The sequence below is a fragment of the Heptranchias perlo genome, chromosome 34, assembly GCF_035084215.1.
Source record: "Heptranchias perlo isolate sHepPer1 chromosome 34, sHepPer1.hap1, whole genome shotgun sequence".
NCBI classification, from domain to species: Eukaryota; Metazoa; Chordata; class Chondrichthyes; order Hexanchiformes; family Hexanchidae; genus Heptranchias; species Heptranchias perlo.
Window position 1 is genome coordinate 22,345,675 of NC_090358.1, and position 21,669 is coordinate 22,367,343.

The 21,669-nt window shown below is 43.6% G+C and overlaps 1 protein-coding gene across 7 annotated transcripts in view; it reads right to left on the minus strand.

The window, feature by feature from the left end:
- sema4ba (sema domain, immunoglobulin domain (Ig), transmembrane domain (TM) and short cytoplasmic domain, (semaphorin) 4Ba) overlaps window positions 1-21,669 on the minus strand; it is a 341,741-nt gene that overhangs the window by 84,746 nt on the left and 235,326 nt on the right. For 5 of the 7 annotated variants that reach the window (XM_067971587.1, XM_067971584.1, XM_067971585.1 and 2 more), the window contains one exon: window positions 12,299-12,648. In XM_067971587.1, the coding sequence (XP_067827688.1) occupies window positions 12,299-12,416 (118 nt within the window). In that variant the 5' untranslated portion in view covers window positions 12,417-12,648. Of the gene's footprint in view, window positions 1-12,298; window positions 12,649-16,154; window positions 16,204-16,879; window positions 16,928-21,669 lie in introns of those variants that run through there. The other 2 variants (XM_067971588.1, XM_067971589.1) reach the window with 2 other exon arrangements.

Here is a 21,669-nt window from a genome sequence, read left to right on the forward strand (position 1 = left end):
GCCGAGTTTCTCAAGCTTCCTGCTCTTGGTTTTCATGTAGGCAGCGTAGTTCCGTTGCCTCGTCTGTTTGGCGGTATAACGTAGCTGGTCTGCTGTGTCCTGAGTACAGGTTGAGAGTATGGACTCTATCTTAGTTTCGAGGTTGCGGCGTCTGCTGTAGAGTTGGTGTGCGAGAGGTACGGCGGCAGAGTCTCTCAGCGTAATCCAAGTTGTATGTGGACTTGAGTGGGTTCGTGATCTGTAGTCCCTTCGGGATCTTGTCTGCTTTCTTGCAGCTCTGCAAAAACTTGATGTCTGTGTCTAAATGCGCGATTTTCTTGGACGATCATGCGCGATCATGAGGACGGCCTCCTGATCTTGCGCGATCATGAGGACGGCCTCAACCGGGATCTTGGGTTCATGTCACACTACACGTAACCCCACCAGCAAACAAATGTTATCTGTTTTTAATATAACGGGTCATTGACTGTCTTCCTTCTCTCTCTCTCTCTCTCTCTCCTTTTTTTTGGGGGGTTTGTATATTCGGTGGCCTTTTTAGGTGACACCTTTCTGTCTGCTCACTGTGATTGCCTTGGCAACGGGCAGTAATCACCAGGCATTGTTCTGTGATTTTAAAATGCGAAGGATTCGAAAATCTCATTTCCACACCGTTCACCTGACGAAGGAGGAAGCCTCCGAAAGCTTGTGGAATTTAAAATAAATTTGTTGGGACTATAACTTGGTGTTGTAAAATTGTTTACAATTGTCAACCCCAGTCCATCACCGGCATCTCCACATCTACGCTAACATTAGCAGAGCACAGCAAGGAATTACTGTTTCCCCTCTGGGTGTGCTTTGCAGGCAGTTAGTATAATTACTCAACCAGTCACATCTGGGAGAGCTAAGCCTGTTTTGCCGTTTAAGAGGTACTATGTAATCCTTAACCCTATGTAATACTTCACCTTCTCTGGTTCCGCTAACAAACTGCCATCGGTCCATCACTTAACTTCAGTGGGATTGAAAGGAATGTTAAGCCAGACCTTGATTGCAGCCTCTCACCAAAATGAGATGGTACGTACTAAGAATCTCTAACTATGTGTTTTATGCTGGTAAAGATTGGCAGTGAAATGGCTGAAATTGTATATAATAGAAAGTGCAAATCATAAGATGAAGCTGCACTTAAGCTGCAAAAATAGCGGATCTTACATTGAATATACAGCTTAGAAACAGGCCATTCGGCCCAACTGGTCTATGCCAGCGTTTATGCTCCTCACGAGCCTCCTCCCACCCCTCTTCATCTAACCCTATCAGCATATCCTTCTATTCCTTGTCTCCCTCATGTGATTATCTAACTTCCCCTTTAGAACCATGGAGGATATTCTCGTATCATGGAAAATATTCTAAGATTGGATGTATTCGAGTTAAATTAAATGCAGAGGTCACAGGGTGGGCAGGAGTGGATTCAAAGGCAGTGACCGAGAGGTTTAAGAAGGCTTCATTAACAGTGAGAAGGAACTTGAACTGTTTCCTAAACTCCAAGGGTGAAATATTGCCTGTAATCCTCTGCCACCCATTTGGTTGGATGGTTAAAAGGATTTTCTTCCTTACTTTTGCTGTCGCTTCTTCACTTTTACAACAAGAAGAATAACTTGCATTTATATAGCGCCTTTAACGTAGAAAAACATCCCAAGGTATTTCACAGAGCCGTAATCAGAAAAAACATGGATTCCAATAAATAAGATGTCAAGTTTTATAATAAAATAAAAACACAAAATGCTGGAGAAGCTCAGCAAGTCAGGCAGCATCTGTGGAGAAAGAAACAAGAGTTAACATTTCAGGTTGAACGAAAGATCTTCGAAAGGTCATCGACCTGAAACGTTAACTCTGTTTCTTTCTCCGCCTGACTTGCTGAGTGTTTCCCAGCATTTTCTGTTTTTAGTTCAGATTTCCCGCATCCGCAGTATTTTGCTTTTGGTCAAGTTTTATTGTTTCATCTTATGTCTTCAAAACATAACTACTTTTCGTGATTTATCCCAATAGAACCTTTTTACTCTCCAGTTACGATCTGGAACGCACTGTCTGAAAAGGCGGTGGAAGCAGATTCAACAGTAACTTTCAAAAGGGAATTGGATAAATACTTGAAAAGGAAAAAATTGCAGGGCTATGGGGAAAGAGCAAGGGAGTGGGACTAATTGGATAGATCTTTCAGAGAGCCGGCACAGGCATGATGGGCCGAATGTCCTCCTTCTGTGTTGTATGATTCCATGACTCTATCTTTTTGTCCCCATGTTGTAAAGCCCTGGGCTCAGTTGACAGTTAAATGACAGCAGACATCTCTTTGACCTCCATCACTGCTTGCAGTGCCTAGCTGCTAGGTTTTTAATTGAACTGTGGGCCACCTATTGCACAGGCCTCTCTGCTCTGCCTGTACTATGCCATACACCTTTATTAAGGAAGGCTAGATCAAATATCAATGAGGCTGGAATTTAAACCCAGGTGCTTCAGTGAATGGGGTTACACAGCCTTGAAACTGAGGTAAATTCAAAGGTGATGATACAGACTAAATGGAATACAAAGGATTTTGTTCTCAAGATGTGGATACACTGGTAGGGCCACAAATATTGCCCATGCTTGGTTGCACACTGTAGCAATTATTTTTACAACTGAGTGGCTACCTATGCCATTTCAGAGGTATTAATAGTCAACCACACACTGATGGATCACACTCATGTTTAAACTAGGCCGAGATCAGGCTGGTGGGGGGAGGGTCAGGTTCCCCTCCAGGATGGATATTGTGAAGCAGTTGGATTTTTTTATGACAATCTGGCAGCTTTCATGGGCATTTCTTTCCTGATGCCAGCCCAGATTTACTGAACAGAATTTCACAACTGACATGGTGGCATTTTGAACTCATGACATCTGGGTTGCTGGTCCAAGACCATAACCACGACACTGCTGGTTAGTGGCACCCAATAACATGGGGCTTCAAAAAACAACACAGGACCTCATGGATTATCAGTTTTTGATGCAATAAACACATGAACTCTCAGAATATTGGGCAATGGTACAAAAATGCCTCAGGGCTTCGAGATATCAGTTTGTTTATTGATGATGAATTACAATGGAATTCACCAGCCTCTGGCAATAAAAGGTGTTACTACCAGTGTGAACAAATAATGTTCATAAAACAACGGGGCAATAATTTCGACCCTCGACACAACAGTAGCACTGAAACAATGGTCATATTTTACAGCCAATGTGGAACTCCTATGGAGCAAGAGGTCAGAGATCAAACTAAACACGCACTGGGAAGCTAGTTTTTAGAATGACTGTACCGGGTGTTGCTAAACAATGAGGTGGAGAAAGAAAGACAGAACTTGAATTTATACAGCGTCTTTCATGACCTCAGGATGTCCCAAAGTGCTTTACAACCAATGAAGTATTAATTGTATCCAGGTGGTTTATATCCATTAGTGTTAATTCTATTCAGGTGGTGGGTATCCATTTATAGGAGGGAGCTTATCTAGGGGTTAACGAGGTGTAAGGGTGATCTCTGTGAATAAAGGCTTGGAAGTAACTGAAGACCAGGTGCTAGTATTCTATCCTTCAATACCTGGCTATCCGGCTTTTTACATGAAGTACTTTTGAAGAGCATCATCCCCTTCTCTAAAAATTTGTTCTTGGGATGTGGACGTCGTTGGCAATGCCGGCATTTATTGCCCATCCCTAGTTGCCTTGAGAAAGTGGTGGTGGGCTGCCTTCTTGAAGCAATGCAGTCCATGTGGTGAAGGTGCTCCCACAGTGCTGTTAGGTAGGGATTTTGACCCAGTGACGATGAAGGAACGGGCGATATATGTCCAAGTCAGGATGGTGTGTGACTTGGAAGGGAACTTGGAGGTGATGGTGTTCCCATGACATTACTGCTCATGTCCTTCAAGGTATTGGATGCAGCTGGGTTGGGAGCTGCTGTCAAAGTAAGCTTTCACCGGCAGGAATGCCTAGTGATTTTTGGGGCGAGAGATGTGACTAAAATTCCAGCCAGAATGTTGTCTCCTTGTTCTATGAGGGAAAGGCTCATGTGGGATCTGGGGTCGGTTTCATAAATCCCAAAGTTAAGGCCCCTGGCACCACCCCCACCAAAAACAAATAGGAACCGGTAAATTCATCCCTAGTCTAGCTACAAAACCCCAGGGTGTGTCCATTATCCTTCCATATTTTCACAGTCGAGTTCAATTCCGGGCATGCTCAATCCGTATAGTCACCTCACTGATCTCTACTTTTTTGCTCGTGCGTTTTGTAAGTCGAAGAGATTGAATGCTTGGGCAAAAAAAGCAACAGGCTGGGGCTCTTTTCTCTAGAAAAGGAGGCTGAAGAGTGACCTAATAGAGATCTTTAAAATTATGAAGGGGTTTGATAAGGTAGACGTAGAGAAGATGTTTCCACTTGCTGGGGAGTCCAAAACTAGGGGCCATTAATATAAGATAGTCGCTAATTAATCCCATAGGGAATTCAGGAGAAACTTCTTTACCCAAAGAGTGGTAAGAATGTGGAACTTGCTACCACACGGAGTAGTTGAGGCAAATAGCATAGATGCTATATGGGGAAGCTAGATAAGCACGTGAGGGAGAAAGGAATAGAAGGATATACTGATAGGATGAGATGAAGAGGGGTGGGAGGAGGCTCGTGTTGAGCATAAACATAGGTATAGACCAGTTGGGCCGAATGGCCTATTTCTGTGCTGTAAATTCTATGTAATTCTATGCAACAGAAGTCAGCAGCATGAGCTTAAACAGTGTGCAGTCCTGTAATTGGACTCTGCAGCAAACATCTGAACTTTTTCTCCATCATAGATGGAGCATTTAAAGGGACTGAGTCTTTTTCAAAAACAAAATGTCCGCCAAACCTGGGGCTGGAGGAGAGGTAGGGCAATGCATTGCAGTGACATCATGTGTACATGATGCAATCATATGCATTTTGGCCCTGTTGACATAATTGTAAACAGGTGAAGGGAGATTTGTCAAACACTTTTAAAAAAAAATGACAACCAGGCCCCTTTAACGGGCTGGTTTCCTTTGCTCTGCCCTGTAGATCAGGAAACTAATTACGAGACAGCTGCGAGATACTTCAGCTTAAATGAGAGGGTGTTTATTTATAACTTCTAACAGACACCCTGCCAGAATTTTTAAATTAGGTTCTCAGATATTCTGAACAGCACAATAGTACCAGCACGCAGTAAGTACATTATCTCTTCCATGTCCAATCATTACAGCCATAAGCCCCATGAACAACAGAAAGAAAAGAAGCAACTTGTATTTATTTAGCTCCTCTCACCACCTCAGGACGTCCCAAAGCGCTTTACAATCAATGAAGTAGTTTTGAAGTGTAGTCATTGTTGTAATGTAGGAAACTCGGCAGCCAATTTGCGCACAGCAAGATCCCACAAACAGCAAAGTGTAATGACCAAATAATCTGTTTTTTTGGTGATGATGGTTGAGCAATAAATATTGGCCAAGACACCAGGGAGAACTCCCCTGCTCTTCTTTGAAATAGTGCCATGGGATCTTTTATATCCACCTGAGAGGGCAGGCGGGGCCTCAGTTTAACGTCTCATCTGAAAGACAGCACCTCTGACAGTCACTGGGTTTCTTCGTGCCTATTAGGAATACGTCTAATGTTACAATGGATTCTACCAAAAATCAGACAGTGATTCCCATCCCCCGCACTCGTCAGGGATGAGAGCCAGGTGTGATTAGGTGTGATAAGCGACCTGAATTGGAATATCACGGGCTAAAATAATGACAAAATAATGTCAAAAGCAAAATACTGCAGATACTGGAAATCTGAAATAAAAACAGAAAATGCTGGAGAAGCTCAGCAAGTCAGGCAGTAACTGTAGAGAAAGAAACCGAGTTACCGTTTCAGGTCGAAGACCTTTCGGTCAACCTGAACCGTCAACTCTGTTTCTTTCTCCACAGATGCTGCCTGACTTGCTGAGTATTTCCAGCATTTTCTGTTTTTATAACAAAATATATGTTTCAGTTTTTGGGTTGGACTGTCCCTTTAATAGATGGCTGTACGGGCTCCCGATGGAAATTCCTTTGGATTCTGATATGGGGAAGCTGACTGACCTTTGATGTGGACTGAGCCTCCATCTTTCACTTTCAGGTTGGCACACCTCTGTACTCTGGTGACGTCAAGTGATTATGGAAGGTAATCCGATCGTATTGTCTCTGGCTTGATCTGGCAAAGTTCAGGCCAAAGATGAAGTTCAGGGTGTCCTTTGGGTTTTTTTTGTAGCGGGAGAATGTCCTGCTTTGGTGTTGACCTTGGCTCAGTTGGTAACACTCTCACCTCGGAGTCAGAAAGTAGTAGGTTCAAGGCCCAATACAGAGAATTGAGCACATAATCTAGGCTGACACTTCAGAGCAGAACTGAGGGAGTGCTATACTGGCAGAGGTGCCGTCTTTCAGCAGTGATGGTTAAACCGGTCTGTCCACCTGACAGACAGAGCCTGTGTTTAACATCTCATAGGGAAGATGGCAATGCAGTACTCCCTCAGTACTGCACTGGAGGGTCAGTCTAGACCATGTGCGCAAGTCCGTAGCGGGGTTTAAATCCAACAAACCTCTGACTGAAAGCTGAGAGTGCTTCAACTCAGACAAGCTGGATTTAGAAGGGTAAAATATGCCCGTGTCTGATCTTTGAGCTCATCAGGTGAGTATATGTCCTCCCCCAGGCCCCACAAGGAAAACTTAGGCCTCCCCTGCCGTGGACTCGCCTCACCTCCTTCCCGATCGCGAGACCCCCACGAGATGGTCCCCGGCAGCTGATTCCGCCTCCTAACTGGAATCGGCAGGCGAAACGTGTGGGAAGTCGGCCGATGGGATTTAAACGTGGTTCAGGAGTTAAAATAGCCCGGACTTAATTTCTGTAGCAGTGGGTGAGTTATTAATTCACACCTCTACCCACCGAGCCAGAGTTAATATTAAGGCACATGGAAACTGTTGTCAGACACCAGAGCTGGCAACATCAAACACACTCTGGATGTGAGATCTTCGGTCGAGAGGCATCACCTCATGCCAAAAAAATACATTGGTTAAAAGCAGCAAGCTGGACCTGTGGCATGAGCCAGAGATGATTAACTGGCGTTAGTGTCCTCTTCTACCTTCTATTCCTTGTTCTTGTTTTCTTTCCCGTTCTCTTCTCCTTATACTTTTCTCTCCAAAGCGACAAGGATGTTAACTCTTGCTGTTAAGGAAGTGGAGCTATCCCAGCATCCACTGCTGCAGTGAAAGCCCCCAATTAAAACTACAGGGAGACTAAAGAAAAGTGCTGGAAATTACCATCATTACCCATTTGTGGGCGAGGACAGGGGAAGAGGGGAAATGGAGGCGAGGGGAAATGGAAGCGAGGGGAAATGGAGAAGGACAGACAGACAGACAACAGACAATATTTATATGGTGCCTTTCATGACCTCAGGATGTCCCAAAGTGCTTCACAGCCAATGAAGTACTTTTGAAGTGTAGTCACTGTTAAAATTTACCAATTTACGCACAGCAAGCTCCCACAAACAGAAGAGTTGCTGTGCCCGATTAATACTCCCTTTGCACTATAGGGCCGAACTCTATGAATGCAGGCAGTTGTCAGGGAACCTCACCTGGTGGGACTGTATCTCAGCAAATCATGGGCATGTTCCCTGGCAGTGGGGGCACACTTCCCATGATCTTCTGTCCGTGGACGGAAAGTCATGTGTAGCATACACGGTTTCCAGTCAAGCGAGGCTCCCTGCCAGGACTGCACATTCATATAATTGGCCCTCCTACACACTCATTGCAGATACACCCAGTTCTATTTTTTTCTAGTGGAATGCAACTATCTATCAGCCCAATGAGTATTAAACTTATTGTAGAAAAATGGTCTGTCGGTTTAGCATGTTTATTTTCTTACTGTAGCAGCACGTCACACTAGTACACAATCATTTACTGTGTAAAAACCTGCAAAGACCCACACCAATGGTGTACTTGGTTGATTAACAGAACAAAGGTTTGAACTATCACCAGAATTAGTCAATAAAAAACAAACAAATAAATCCCCTCGTGTTGTAAACCAGCAACAAGATGGAGTAGCTAGGCCCGGGTTGAAATCTGTTCTTTCCCTACTTCTTTTCTTCGCATCTCTCTTTTCCTTAATATTTCCCTTATCTTTATTTCTCCTTATCTATTAGTCTATCGCCACCACTTCTCGCTTCGGTTATTTAATTTTTCTCCTCTGATTGATGTCTCCTTTTCCCTGAAGCCAGTACTATTATGGGATGTGGTTCCACCGGCACTGTCCAACAATGGTCGTTGACAGGCTATTTGATTGGACGGCCATTACCGCAGTCCTCACACCTGCTGCCCAAATATGGCAACTTACAACAGGGGCGCCAGGATAGAAATCAGGGAGAGCAATGCCTGAGCATGGTTGGGCCAATTGTAGTGAAACCAGTTAACTCAGTATAGACCAAACCTGGGACCTTCCTGTTTGTATAGCTCAGTACTAACCGTGCAGTATTTAAACCACAGATCAGCCATAATCTAATTGAATGCGGAACAGGCTCGAGGGGCTGAATGGCCTACTCCTGTTCCTATGAAGGAGCCAACCATTTCTCTCATTATCTGCTTCTCTTTCATTGTCTCCTCGTTCTCCAGACTTTGTCCTTTTGCATCTCTTGGCTCCACAGCTGCAGTTCATTTCTCTGACTATTTCTTTTAATCAATTCTCCGGCTGGGAAGACCAGCATTTATTGTCCATCCCTAGTTGCCGAGAAGGTGGCGGTGGGTCTTCTTCTAACTGGCGAGGCCACTTCAGAGGGCAGTTCAAGAGTCAAACACGTTGGTGTGGGACTGGAGTCACATATAGGCCAGACCGGGTAAGGGTGGCAGGTTTAGTGAACCAGTTGAGTTTTTACAGCTTCATGGTCACTTTCAGGTTTTTTTTTAAAAGTCCATGTTAAACTGAATTCAAATTCTCAAACTGAATTCAAATTCTCAAACTGAATTCAAATTCTCCAAGTGCCATTGTGGGATTATGAACTCAAGTTGTCTGGATGAATAGTCCAGGTTACTAATCCAGTAACATAACCACTACACTTCCTTACTTCTTCCGTGTTCTATCCGCACTTAAGTTCCCTAACAATTTCTGTAAGACATGTTGATTTCTGCTCCAACTAGTATGCCTGCCCAACATAAAACTGTGCCAAAGTTGATTATCTATTTATCTAAGATTACTGCTTTGTATCCTTGCCTCAACCTTGTACTGCTGTGTCTGTGTATATTCCGTGCCAATATATAGAACAGGAAGAGTCTGCACAGGCATGCTTTGAGAATCATCTACTCTGTTTGCTGCTCACATACCTTTAAGCAATCAGTTTACTGCTTATCTCCACCACAAAAGCTGGCAAAATTACTCAACGAGGTTTGCACGCAGGTGAGGTGGAGATATCACTACCTCAGACTTCAGAGCAACATCCTCTTCTTTTTCCATTCTTAAGTTTCAGTAGAGATTTTCCAAACAAATATGATCTGGAACGCTCTGCCTGAAAGGGTGGTGGAAACAGATTCAAGAGGAACTTTCAAAAGGGAATTGGATAAATATTTGAAGGGGAAAAATTTGCAGGGCGATGGGGAAAGAGCCGGGGAGTGGGATTAATCGGATAGCTCTTTCAAAGAGCCGGCACAGACATGATGGGCTGAATGGCCTCCTTCCGTGCTCTATGATTCTAAAAAACAGCCACTCATTACTTTGTTCATGAGGAACCAACAAACCTTTCACTTGTTGTTTATAAATGCAATGATTGCGACACACCACGTGACCCACATATGACGTTACCTCACAAAAACACCTCACATAAACACCAGGTTTTCTCTCTCTCCCCAAATTAAATAAGGTTTAATGAACGCAATTCACGAAGACAGCGGAGGTAATTTTCTGACCTGGTGCCTTCAGCCTCCATGTCCAAGATCACAGATCGGATATTCGGGCATTTCTGACCAGCCGAACCTGCAACATAGTGGGGGAAATTCTCCTCCGTGACCCCACTCGAAATTGGGCAGGACTCTGGTGGAGAATGTTGGAAAACGTCGAGGCCTACTGCCACCTCACCACCCCGACCGGGATTTCCCTCCATCCGCCCAGCCTGCTGCTCCTCCCGGCCTGGATCCCCGGCAGATTTTCCTTCTACTGTTCCAGTTACTGCCGGTTCTCGGGCCGTCCTGTGGAAGGTGGCAATAGGCCCCGAGAACCGGTGATGATGAACCGGAGTTCGCTAAAGGGAGGGAGAGGGCCATGTAGTGGCCTCCTTTCCTTGGCTCCAGAGATTTACCTGGTCAAAGCCAAGGCCTTCAGTGGGATCTTTGGTGCCCTTCTGCCCCTTTAAGGTGCCTCACCGCCGGAGTTTCCTCACTGGCACTCGGAGGGTTTCCCGTCGTCAAGAGGGAGCCCGATGTGTCCACGCAATGAGCCCAACCCAGGAAAATGGGTTGGGACCGGGGCGATATGGCACGTTGGTCAGATGTACTGCCACACCCGAACTCTCACCTAAAGAGGAGAGATTGCCCTCCCCATAATGGGGGCAGTGCATGCCTGAATTTCCGATATTCCAATATTCAAGGGATAAGGGGATCGGGCGGGAAAGTGGAGTCGAGGTCGAAAATCAGCCACGATCTTATTGAATGGCGGAGCAGGCTCGAGGGGCCGTATGGCCTACTCCTGCTCCTATTTCTTACGTCCTTATGAGCTCTCAGGGGGTGACGGTCTTTTCCCAAGCCCCACAAAGCCAGAAACTGATCAGTAGCAACGATTCCCTGAAGCACCTGAAGTTGCCTGCAATATAAACACGTCAAAGCGTGTCCTTAACGTGATCCTGTGGGGTAAACGAGCGGTAACGCATTGTCCACCTGTTATAGGCAGCGCTTGAAATTCAGTTCATTGCAGTCAGTGGGACCGAGTGGGGAGCGTAACGGGCGGGGAGCGTAACGGGTGACTGATGCGAAACCGCCCCAGACAAATTTCTCCCCCTTTATTTCTTAAAGACACTCACAAAGCAAAGCTAAATAATATTCAAATTAAGTTGCCAATTATTGCCTTCAATTTGACTATGAACAGTTATTGGTTTAAGATGCAGAATTCTTTAGCAAAAGTAGATTGTTCTATTAAAGCATCAAATTCATAAAGAATCATCATCCTAATGGACCAGCTGTCCTCCTTGACTCTGAAAGCATTAGGCAATCTTGTAACTTAACAAATATTAACGTTAATTTGTTTTGTAGGACAATTGCACAGTGAAAACTCATATAAAAAGGCTTGGTATAACAGGCTTCAAACTGATTCACCATTCTAATCAGTGCAGGAAGGCAAATCTCAACTGGAACATCAAACAACAACAACAACTTGCATTTATGTAGTGCCGTTAATGTAGTAAATTTCCCAAGGTGCTTCACAGGAGCGATTATCAAACAAAATTTGACACTGAGCCACATATTAGGACAGGTGACCAAAGCTTGGTCAAAGAAGTAGGTTTTAAGGAGTGTCTTAAAGGAGAGAGAGGTAGAGAGGTTTTGGGGGGGAATTCCAGAGCTTAGGGCCTAGGCAGCTAAAGGCACGGCCACCAATGGTGGAGCGATTAAAATCGGGGATGTGCAAGAGGCCAGAATTGGAGGAGCACAGAGGTCTTGGAGGGTTGTGGGGCTGGAGGGGGTTACAGAGATAGGGAGGGGCGAGGCCATGGAGGGATTTGAAAACAAGAATGAGAATTTTCAAATCGAGGCGTTCCCGGACCAGGAGCCAATGTAGGTCAGCGAGCACAGGGGAGATGGGTGAATGGGACTTGGTGCCATTCCACACTAGTTTGGAATAATGAAGTCTGGCTGCAAACACTATCATAAAATCAAGGTAAACAATGTTAATTTTTCATTCACAAAAGTACTTCTGGACTGAGTTATGGAGTTTACCGAGAACAAGGGGATGAAAGAGCAGTTAATGATTCTCTGGGTACAGCTTTATAAATTAACGCTTGCTGTCGTCAAGAAAAATAAACTCATTTCCTTCCATTCTTATTAATGGCTGACCTCGTGTCATATGAGGAGGAGCAGTAGCAAATATAAATAAAGCAGATGAACGAAACGGATAGGAGGAAGGTCAAAAGCCAAGGGATCTACTGAACAAACAGGCCATTGCTTTCTGATTGCCTAGCCCAGACTTTACACAGTGGTTATCTATACGTCACTTGATATATCACTCTTCACCGTCTGGAGCGGGCAGTATTAGCAGGCACACTTACTGTAATTAAAGACAATCCTCGGAATGACATCATGCTCCTTAGTCGCAGGCTGAGTAAATCCAGCTGTGTACAAAGTACTTGCTGTCAGCAACAGGTAACTCAGGAAGCCCAGGTTCATGGTGACTACGGATAGGCAGTGACCTTAATGCCCGTCTGCCCCTGGCTTCTTTTCCTCAAAGGGCTGGAATCAATTTGTAATCCACGGGCAAGCTACACAGTCTGGTGCAGCACTGCTGAGCTTTCAGAGAGCTGCGACGAATGCTACTTGTAAGAGACAGTGGTGATTCCCCAAACCAGTTTCCACAAGTCAGACCAGATCCAAGCCAGTTTCCTATTTCTCGAAGTTGAACCTGAAACAGAAAGATTGAGCAAAGGAGAGTTAGAATCGAATCAATTACATCAGAAGTGATAATCGTGTGTTGAAGGCACAGATTGTACGAGCATCACTCGATCTGCTCACTGCTTATTGTCATGGTCATCACATTCAAACAGTGTCCATTCTTGTTCATTGAAACGTGAACTCACTTCAAATAAAGCTACTCTATGGTCGACAATTTTATACGTAATAATTCATTAAGAAGGAAGTTAGAGCAATGATTTGTGGCACTTGTATTTAAGATATACCAGGTAAAAACTGACCATTCATTCACATTGGGCGTTACACAGCTTGTGTATTCCTCCAACTCAACTTCTGAACACATCCCGCTGTGAATTGTCCACTGTTTGGCCACCACAGCAAATGGGGCGGTATTTGTATTGGTGATCGAGGAGGCTGTATTCTGCAGTCCAGCATCTCAAGGCACATCCAGCAGCTGCATAAATAGTATGCAACTCCAGCGCAGTGTAGCTCTGCTGCAAATACTGCACGCACCTCACAAATAATGTGTGCCTGATAAGACAGATCTGTGCAAGGCGACTGCAGCCAAATTGCTCCTCCTACCACACTGGCTGTGGCTTCCATTAGTTTGAACTTGTTTCTTTCCGTGGTACATCATTTTTTTTACAGTAGGAGACCTGGGAATATGTACTCATGTGGAGATTTATTGGGACATAGCTTACACAGATATATAAAATATATTCGTTCAATACCAGTGAGTCAAATGAAGATGGATCTGAGATCCTCTGATTTTAACACCATTGAACAGCCCTTTTGACCAATTGGAGTTAAAATTTTTTTTATTCGTTCATGGGATGTGAGCGTCGCTGGCAAGGAAAGCATTTATTGCCCATCCCTAATTGCCCTTGAGAAGGTGGTGGTGAGCCGCCTTCTTGAACCACTGCAGTCTGTGTGGTGAAGGTTCTCCCACGCTGCTGTTAGGAAGGGAGTTCCAGGATTTTGACCCAGCAACAATGAAGGAACAGCGATATATTTCCAAGTCGGGATGGTGTATGACTTGGAGGGGAACGTGCAGGTGGTTTTGTTTCCCTGTGCCTGCTGCTCTTGTCCTTCTAGGTGGTAGACGTCAAGGGTTTGGGAGGTGCTGTCGAAGAAGCCTTGGCGAGTTGCTGCAGTGCATCCTGTAGATGGTACATGCTGCAGCCATGGTGCGCCGGTGGTGAAGGGAGTGAATGTTTAGGGTGGTGGATGGGGTGCCAATCAAGCGGGCTGCTTTGTCCTGGATGGTGTCGAGCTTCTTGAGTGTTGTTGGAGCTGCACTCATCCAGGCAAGTGGAGAGTATTCCATCACACTCCTGACCTGTGCCTTGTAGATAGTGGAAAGGTTTTGGGGAGTCAGGAGGTGAATCACTCACCACAGAATACCCAGCCTCTGACCTGCTCTTGTAGCCACAGTATTTATGTGGCTGGTCCAGTTAAGTTTCTGGTCAATGGGAACCCCCAGGATGTTGATGGTGGGGGATTCGACGATGGTAATGCCGTTGAATGTCAAGAGGAGGTGGTTAGATTCTCTCTTGTTGGAGATGGTCATTGCCTGGCACTTGTCTGGTGCGAATGTTACTTGCCACTTATCAGCCCAAGCCTGGATGTTGTCCAGGTCTTGCTGCATGTGGGCTCGGACTGCTTCATTATCCGAGGGATTGTGAATGCACAGTGTTCAGTTCCAATCATCAGCGAACATCCCCATTTCTGACCTTATGATGGAGGGAAGGTCATTGATGAAGCAGCTGAAGATGGTTGGGCCTAGGACACTGCCCTGAGGAACTCCTGCAGCAATGTCCTGGGGCTGAGATGATTGGCCTCCAACAACCACTACCATCTTTCTTTGTGCTAGGTATGACTCCAGCCACTGGAGAGTTTTCCCTCTGATTCCCACTGACTTCAATTTTACTAGGGCTCCTTCGTGCCACACTCGGTCAAATGCTGCCCTGATTTCAAGGGCAGTCACTCTCACCTCACCTCTGGAATTCAGCTCTTTTGTCCATGTTTAGACCAAGGCTGTAATGAGGTCTGGAGTCGAGTGATCCTGACGGAACCCAAACTGAGCATAGGTCGGCAGGTTATTGGTGAGTAAGTGCCGCTTGATAGCACTGTCGACGACACCTTCCATCACTTTGCTGATGATTGAGAGTAGACTGATGGGCAGTAACTGGCCGGATTGGATTTGTTCTGCTTTTTGTGGACAGGACATACCTGGGCACTCTTCCACATTGTCGGGTAGATGCCAGTTTTGTAGCTGGACTGGAACAGCTTGGCTAGAGGCACGGCTAGTTCTGGAGCACAAGTCTTCAGCACTACAGCCGGGATGTTGTCGGGGCCCATAGCCTTTGCTGTATCCAGTGCACTCAGCCGTTTCTTGATATCATGTGGAGTGAATCAAATTGGCTGAAGGCTGGCTTCTGTGATGGTAGGGATATTGGGAGGAGGCCGAGATGGATTATCCACTCGGCACTTCTGGCTGGAGATAGTTGCAAACACTTCAGCCTTGTCTTTTGCACTCATGTGCTGGACTCCGCCATCATTATGTTTCAATATCACTGACACACTCAGGAAAATCACAAAAACTTTGCAACACGGGATAAAATCAGGTTACCAGGTAAGAATAATAGGAATAAGTTAAAAACAAATGTAGACTTGAAGTTTTAAGGATGATAAACATTTAGAATGGATCGGTAGAGTTGTAGAGGTGAAAATCAGTCTGATTCTATAACTGGGAAACTGTATGGTCTTTCTGGTTAGATGAAAGACTGTCCTTGTCTGTGATTATTCTGACTTTATTGATCCTTAAACATAATTTCTCAAATTATTATATCAACATTAGAGTCTATAATTGATTAGAATTCTTCATTTTAATAATTAGCTAGATTAACTTGGCTTTTGGTTGTTTAATATGCATTTTTAGCACAAGCCCTCAATTTCACCCTTGGTTTAATCTACTCCATGCGCTATTTATTTTTAAAAGGATTGACAGCTATCAAAATAGTACAGACAGGAATATAATACAAATGCATTAACCAGTGCGCTAAAATTAAACAGACAAGAAATTAAACCTTTTGGAATTCAAAAAGCCGTGTGTAGCCCAGCCATCTGCACTATTACTGATCCACATAATCACCAAGCAACACACACACACTCACAATTATATAAAGTATAATTCACTTTTATATAAACACTGCATTACGCTGCACAAACTGCATTAGACTGCAGGCACTGCATTATGTTACATACTCTGCATTCATTGCTTTCTACTGCATTATGCTGCATGCAATGCTTTATGTTGCATTCACTGCCTTATACTACATACATGTCATTACACTATATACTACATACGCTCCATAAACTGCATTATGTTGCATCCACTGCTTTATACAGCATATACTACATACACTGCATGCAATGCATTACGTTGAATGCTCATTACGCTACATACATTAATATACACTGCATTATAATACTTACAATGCATTATGCTCCATGTAATGAGTTGTGTTGCATTCACTCCTTTACACTGCATTACACTGATATCTGCCTTTCCCTAAAGTCGGTGAATTGAGCAAAATATCGGCTTTGTTCTGCAGCTCACAGTTACCGATCCATACTGTCCTCTCATTTCCTATTCACATGTCCAGCTCACTCCTATCTCACCTCCCATCTACATCATTGAGACTAATCCGTTTCTCAGCAGTTGTGAAAGCACTTAATCAAAATCTCTCCAGAAGTTCAATCAAAAGCAATCCGTCTTGCCACTGTAATTTCCTCCTGGTATCATTCACACAATAATAGCACTCTCTCAATAACTATAGACAGCCTGAAGAAATAAACAACGGCATGAAAGAGACACATGAAAATTATGAACTTATATGGGTATAAACTTGAACATCAACATTCGCACAGCTTGTCACCACTACCATTAAGCAGGATGAAATCTATCAGCAACTTACTGTCTCTCACAACCATCTTAATAATGTCTGTAATACTCAGACATTTGCCTCTTAAGAAGACCCACGAGGGGTGATTCCATGACCTAGTTTTCCCAATGGGGAGCCTTGCACACCAGATTTCCCAAGACGTACTCCCTCCTTGGAGCAAAACTTTCCACCTGGAGCCTTGGATCATGGAATCTGCCCTCTGGTTACCTCACCTGCTTTATGTTCAAGAAAAGCACAAGGGAACTGTAACATTACCTGAACAGTCCGTCGAGTGTGAGGCATGAAAAGACATTGAAAGCACTGACTCCGTGTCTTTACTATGACACAATCTCATTTTTAACCAGTACTAGTTAAGTGTTTGGCAGCAGTAAGAAATGAGTCAGTCCAACTCAGCAAAAAAAAACTGTAGTGGTTAAACAGATTGACTGCTCCCTGGGATAATGAGCAAACCGTACTAATCCTCTGCAGCACTATTCCAGAAAGTAGCAGCAACTATTCCATGTAATGCAGAAGCAACAAAGTAGGTGTGGTATTCCGTCAAAGGAAACAAACTGACCGAACCTGGCTTGCTTTAATCAGGGAGTGTTCAAAGTGGAGATGTTGTTTAGTATGTTGAGTTTTTATGATCTGGAACACACCGCCTGGAAAGGGTGGTGTAAGCAGATTCAATACTAACCGTCAAAAGGGAACTGGATCTCTACTTAAAAATATGCAGGGTTGGGGGGAAAGGGCAGGGGAATGGGGCTAACTGGCTAGCTCTACCAAAGAGCCAGCACAGGCACAATGGGCCAAATGGCCTCCTTCTGTGACGTAACCATTCTATGATTCTATGTGGACTTTTCCATTCTACGACAAACTAGACCGAAACTGACAGAAAACAGATCACAGGCTCTGCTTTTACCACTGGTTTGGAACTCTGGACGTCCGGCCAATCCCTTCTGGGTAACTGACACAAAGTTCAGTCTCTCTGGGACACAGTGCCTCTGTAACAACAGAAACTGCTGGAAACACACAGCAGGTCAATCGAATCTGTAAGCTGAAAAGACAAGCTATTACACTCCGGGTGTGTACCCTTCATCAGAACCTGTTTGATAAAGGATACACACCCAGAATGTTGCAACCCGTCCTTTTCCTTTAGAGAGTTTTTCTGTTTTTGTTTCAGATTTTCAGCAATTGCAGTTTTTCTTCTTTATTTTACTCGTTGCCTCTTTTACAGCTGAGAGATCTGCCCCGTTTAATTAACACACACACACACACACACAGAGGTTGATTTCCTGTGACAGTCAACATGTTGAGTCAATGCCAAATGTAGCCTTCAGGTGAGGTGACGTTAAAGTGCGGGGGAAAATTGGACTTGAGTGTGAAGATATAATTCATTTGCTATTTTAAAGTTCTACATTCTGTCCTTATTTTATGTAATATTTGATCTGATATTATTACCTCTACTTTATTAAAAAAAAATCTGTCTGTGTCCACTTCTGGTTAACTTTTTCCATTATAAATTCCTATGTCTACATTTAATAATGGAAACTGCCTATGTAAACGTCAGGTTGTAATTACATCTTCCCCCAGCAGTAGAAGTTTTTCAAGTGAAAGTGTTTCATCAAGGATGCAAGTTGCAAAAATTACCAGACAGAACGGCAGAAGTTTCAAGACATTTATTGTTTTGAAAGGGTTGCTCTAATTTAAATGATGTGCTGTAAACTAGTCAGATCTGTTGTTTTCTATAATCTTGCTTCATCATAAACTTGATTTGTATTATTTAGCCTGAGACAAATGCTCTTTCAGAGTGTTATTTGTCTGTCAGTCGGAGAGATGGAGATGCCAGGTGATATCCCATACTTTTTCCAGTGCACATATTGACTGTTAGCAAGTACATTGTACACCTAGGTCACATTACAACCTAAATTAGTTTGTGCATAGGACCACATTTGTATTAAAGGGGAGCAAGTATGGAAGCTGAATTTTGCACTGGGTATGAGGAAAAGCACCTGGTGCAGCTTGAATCATCAAAATTTGGAGACATTCTCCCCACCAAACATCTGACTGTGATGGATGTCACAGAGATCATCCGTACATCCAGGGCCTGGTTGGTAAATTAGGATTTTTTTTCATTTGGCGCAACCATTATCCATAAATATGGTGCATTTCACAGCTGGATTAACAAACTTTTGAACAGCCTTATCAACTTGTCCTGCCACCTTCAAAGATTAGTGTATATGAACCCCCAGGTCTCTGTTCCTGCACCCCCTTTAAAATTGTACCATTTAGTTTATATTCCCTCTTCTCATTCTTCCTTCCAAAATGCATCACTTCACACTTCTCTGCGTTAAAATTTATCTGCCATGTGTCTGCCCATTTCACTGTTTGCTCCATTTCCAAGTTTCGTGTCATCTGCAAACTTTGAAATTATGCCCTTTATACCCAAGTCCAAGTCATTAATATAGATCAAAAAGAGCAGTGGTCCCAATACCAACCCCTGGGGGACACCACTGTATACTTCCCTCCAGTCTGAAAAACAACCGTTTACTGCTACCCTCCGTTTTCTTGGAAAGGAAACATGCCCATAAACACCCAGGAAGATAAACTAGCTCAATCAAAGCAGCTTGGCACTCAAAGTAGTTGATCACTTGGCTCACACAAGCAAGAGGATCGCAAGGCCGAGCCCCACAGCTCAAAAAAGTTTCTTTCCTTCTCCTTTAAAAGATGGTTAGCATCTTGATGCAGTAAACAGAGCAGGCAGTAAGAATCTAGATGGAGACCGGTCCATTTATGTAGAAGTGTCAGTAAAAGGAGTACTTCACTGGGCACTGAACTGTTGTTTGTGCCTTTAGTGTATTATAATTTTATATATAATAGAAACTGGACTGTACCTTTGGTGATAGCCTGAAAAATGGTAAAACAAGGCACAATCTACAAGAAAATCTATGTAGTAAACTAGGGAACAGATTCAGTCATCAATAAATAGCTGTGCTTGTGCATATCAAGTATTGAAAATGATAGCCAGATATCTGATTTCAGACAAAAACACCTCTCTTTCTTATACATCATATTCTTTGAAGTTCTTAACAGCTGTGAGGAACAGTCCGTGAATAATGGGAATGCTTTTCACAGGTGTTACAGAATTCTATCAAGAACACAGATCTTAAGATATATATTTAAAGCCTGAGTATACTCAAAATCACGTGGTAAAGTTATTTTGTGGCTTCTGGGGTTGATTGTACTTTTGGCTTCCCTAAACACCGAATTATAAATTTCCCAAAACAGGTAGCAACCTGAAATTAGATGATATTATTTGACAAATCTAATCACAATTTGTGAATATGATCTAATGCAGCCAGTATAGCAGCCAAGTCTGGCTCCATCTTGCACATATAGCTAGTGCACTACATACATTAAATCTCCAGAAATATACAGCCATTTTGTGTACATTACTCGCCATAAACACACAGCCATTTTGTGTACATTACTCGCCATAAACATTCAGCCATTTTGTGTACATTACTCGCCATAAACACACAGCCATTTTGTGTACATTACTCGCCATAAACACACAGCCATTTTGTATACATTACTCGCCATAAACACACAGCCATTTTGTATACATTACTCGCCATAAACACACAGCCATTTTGTGTACATTACTCGCCATAAACACACAGCCATTTTGTGTACATTACTCGCCATAAACACACAGCCATTTTGTATACATTACTCGCCATAAACACTCAGCCATTTTGTATACATTACTCGCCATAAACACACAGCCATTTTGTGTACATTACTCGCCATAAACACACAGCCATTTTGTATACATTACTCGCCATAAACACACAGCCATTTTGTATACATTACTCGCCATAAACACACAGCCATTTTGTATACATTACTCGCCATAAACACACAGCCATTTTGTATACATTACTCGCCATAAACACACAGCCATTTTGTATACATTACTCGCCATAAACACACAGCCATTTTGTATACATTACTCGCCATAAACACACAGCCATTTTGTATACATTACTCGCCATAAACACACAGCCATTTTGTATACATTACTCGCCATAAACACACAGCCATTTTGTATACATTAATCGCTATAAATATACAGCCAACGCACACTCCATTACCATAAACAAACATCCATTTTTTTTAGCTTAGGTTTTCTGATATTTCGAGCCCTTAAACAACAACTGGCTCTGTTCCTGGTTCCATGAATACCTCACTGTTGACGTGGGGTGATTCTACCACAGGGCCTGCACACACCAGATACTAACATCTGTTTGGTGTTGATTTACTTTAGATTAGGAAAATAAATCTGTCAAAATGTTCAATTTTCCAGTCCAATCTAAGAAAGAACACGGTTTGAGCCAATGCACTGCTTTGTGCAGATAAATTAACTCTCTAAGGGCTTAGGACACTTAGCATTACTGCTAAAAATAAAACAAGGCTCGATTCTTCCGGTACCATTAGTGTACGGAGAGAACCATGTCCCATGAGTTTTACTTTTCATCCCCATTAGCGTCTCTACAGGCTGCCATTTTAGTGAACATGTGTAAACTGACTGTTGGACTTTCACAATGGCATGTGGGGTATTTCCAGTTATAGCACAAGTGATACTTTCCCCTATTTTTTGGTTGAGGGAGCTCTTTACCCAAGACTCTCCCAAAGCTGCTCTCAAACTAACTGCTGATGTCCACGACTATTCTTGGTTGACTTGACCTCATGATTTTCCCTCCTCCTCAGCCCGCTACAGCCCCAAGGGCCCATCCCCAATCACCCACGGTGTGAGGGTCTTATCAATATGTTGTTCTCTGCTGCAATACAGTAGAACACTGCCCTCCCTGCCTGCCATATATTCTCCCCTCACCGCGCCCACCCCGCGCAGATGTACTGACGCCTCACTAGGTCTACCGACACTGGGTGCCCTCTGGTACCTCATCCAAAAGGCCATTATCCAAGTGGGAGCCTTGATAGTGCATGACAGAAGGCTATTTGATTGCAGGGAGAATCACGGCCGCAGCAGAATCTATCTTCAA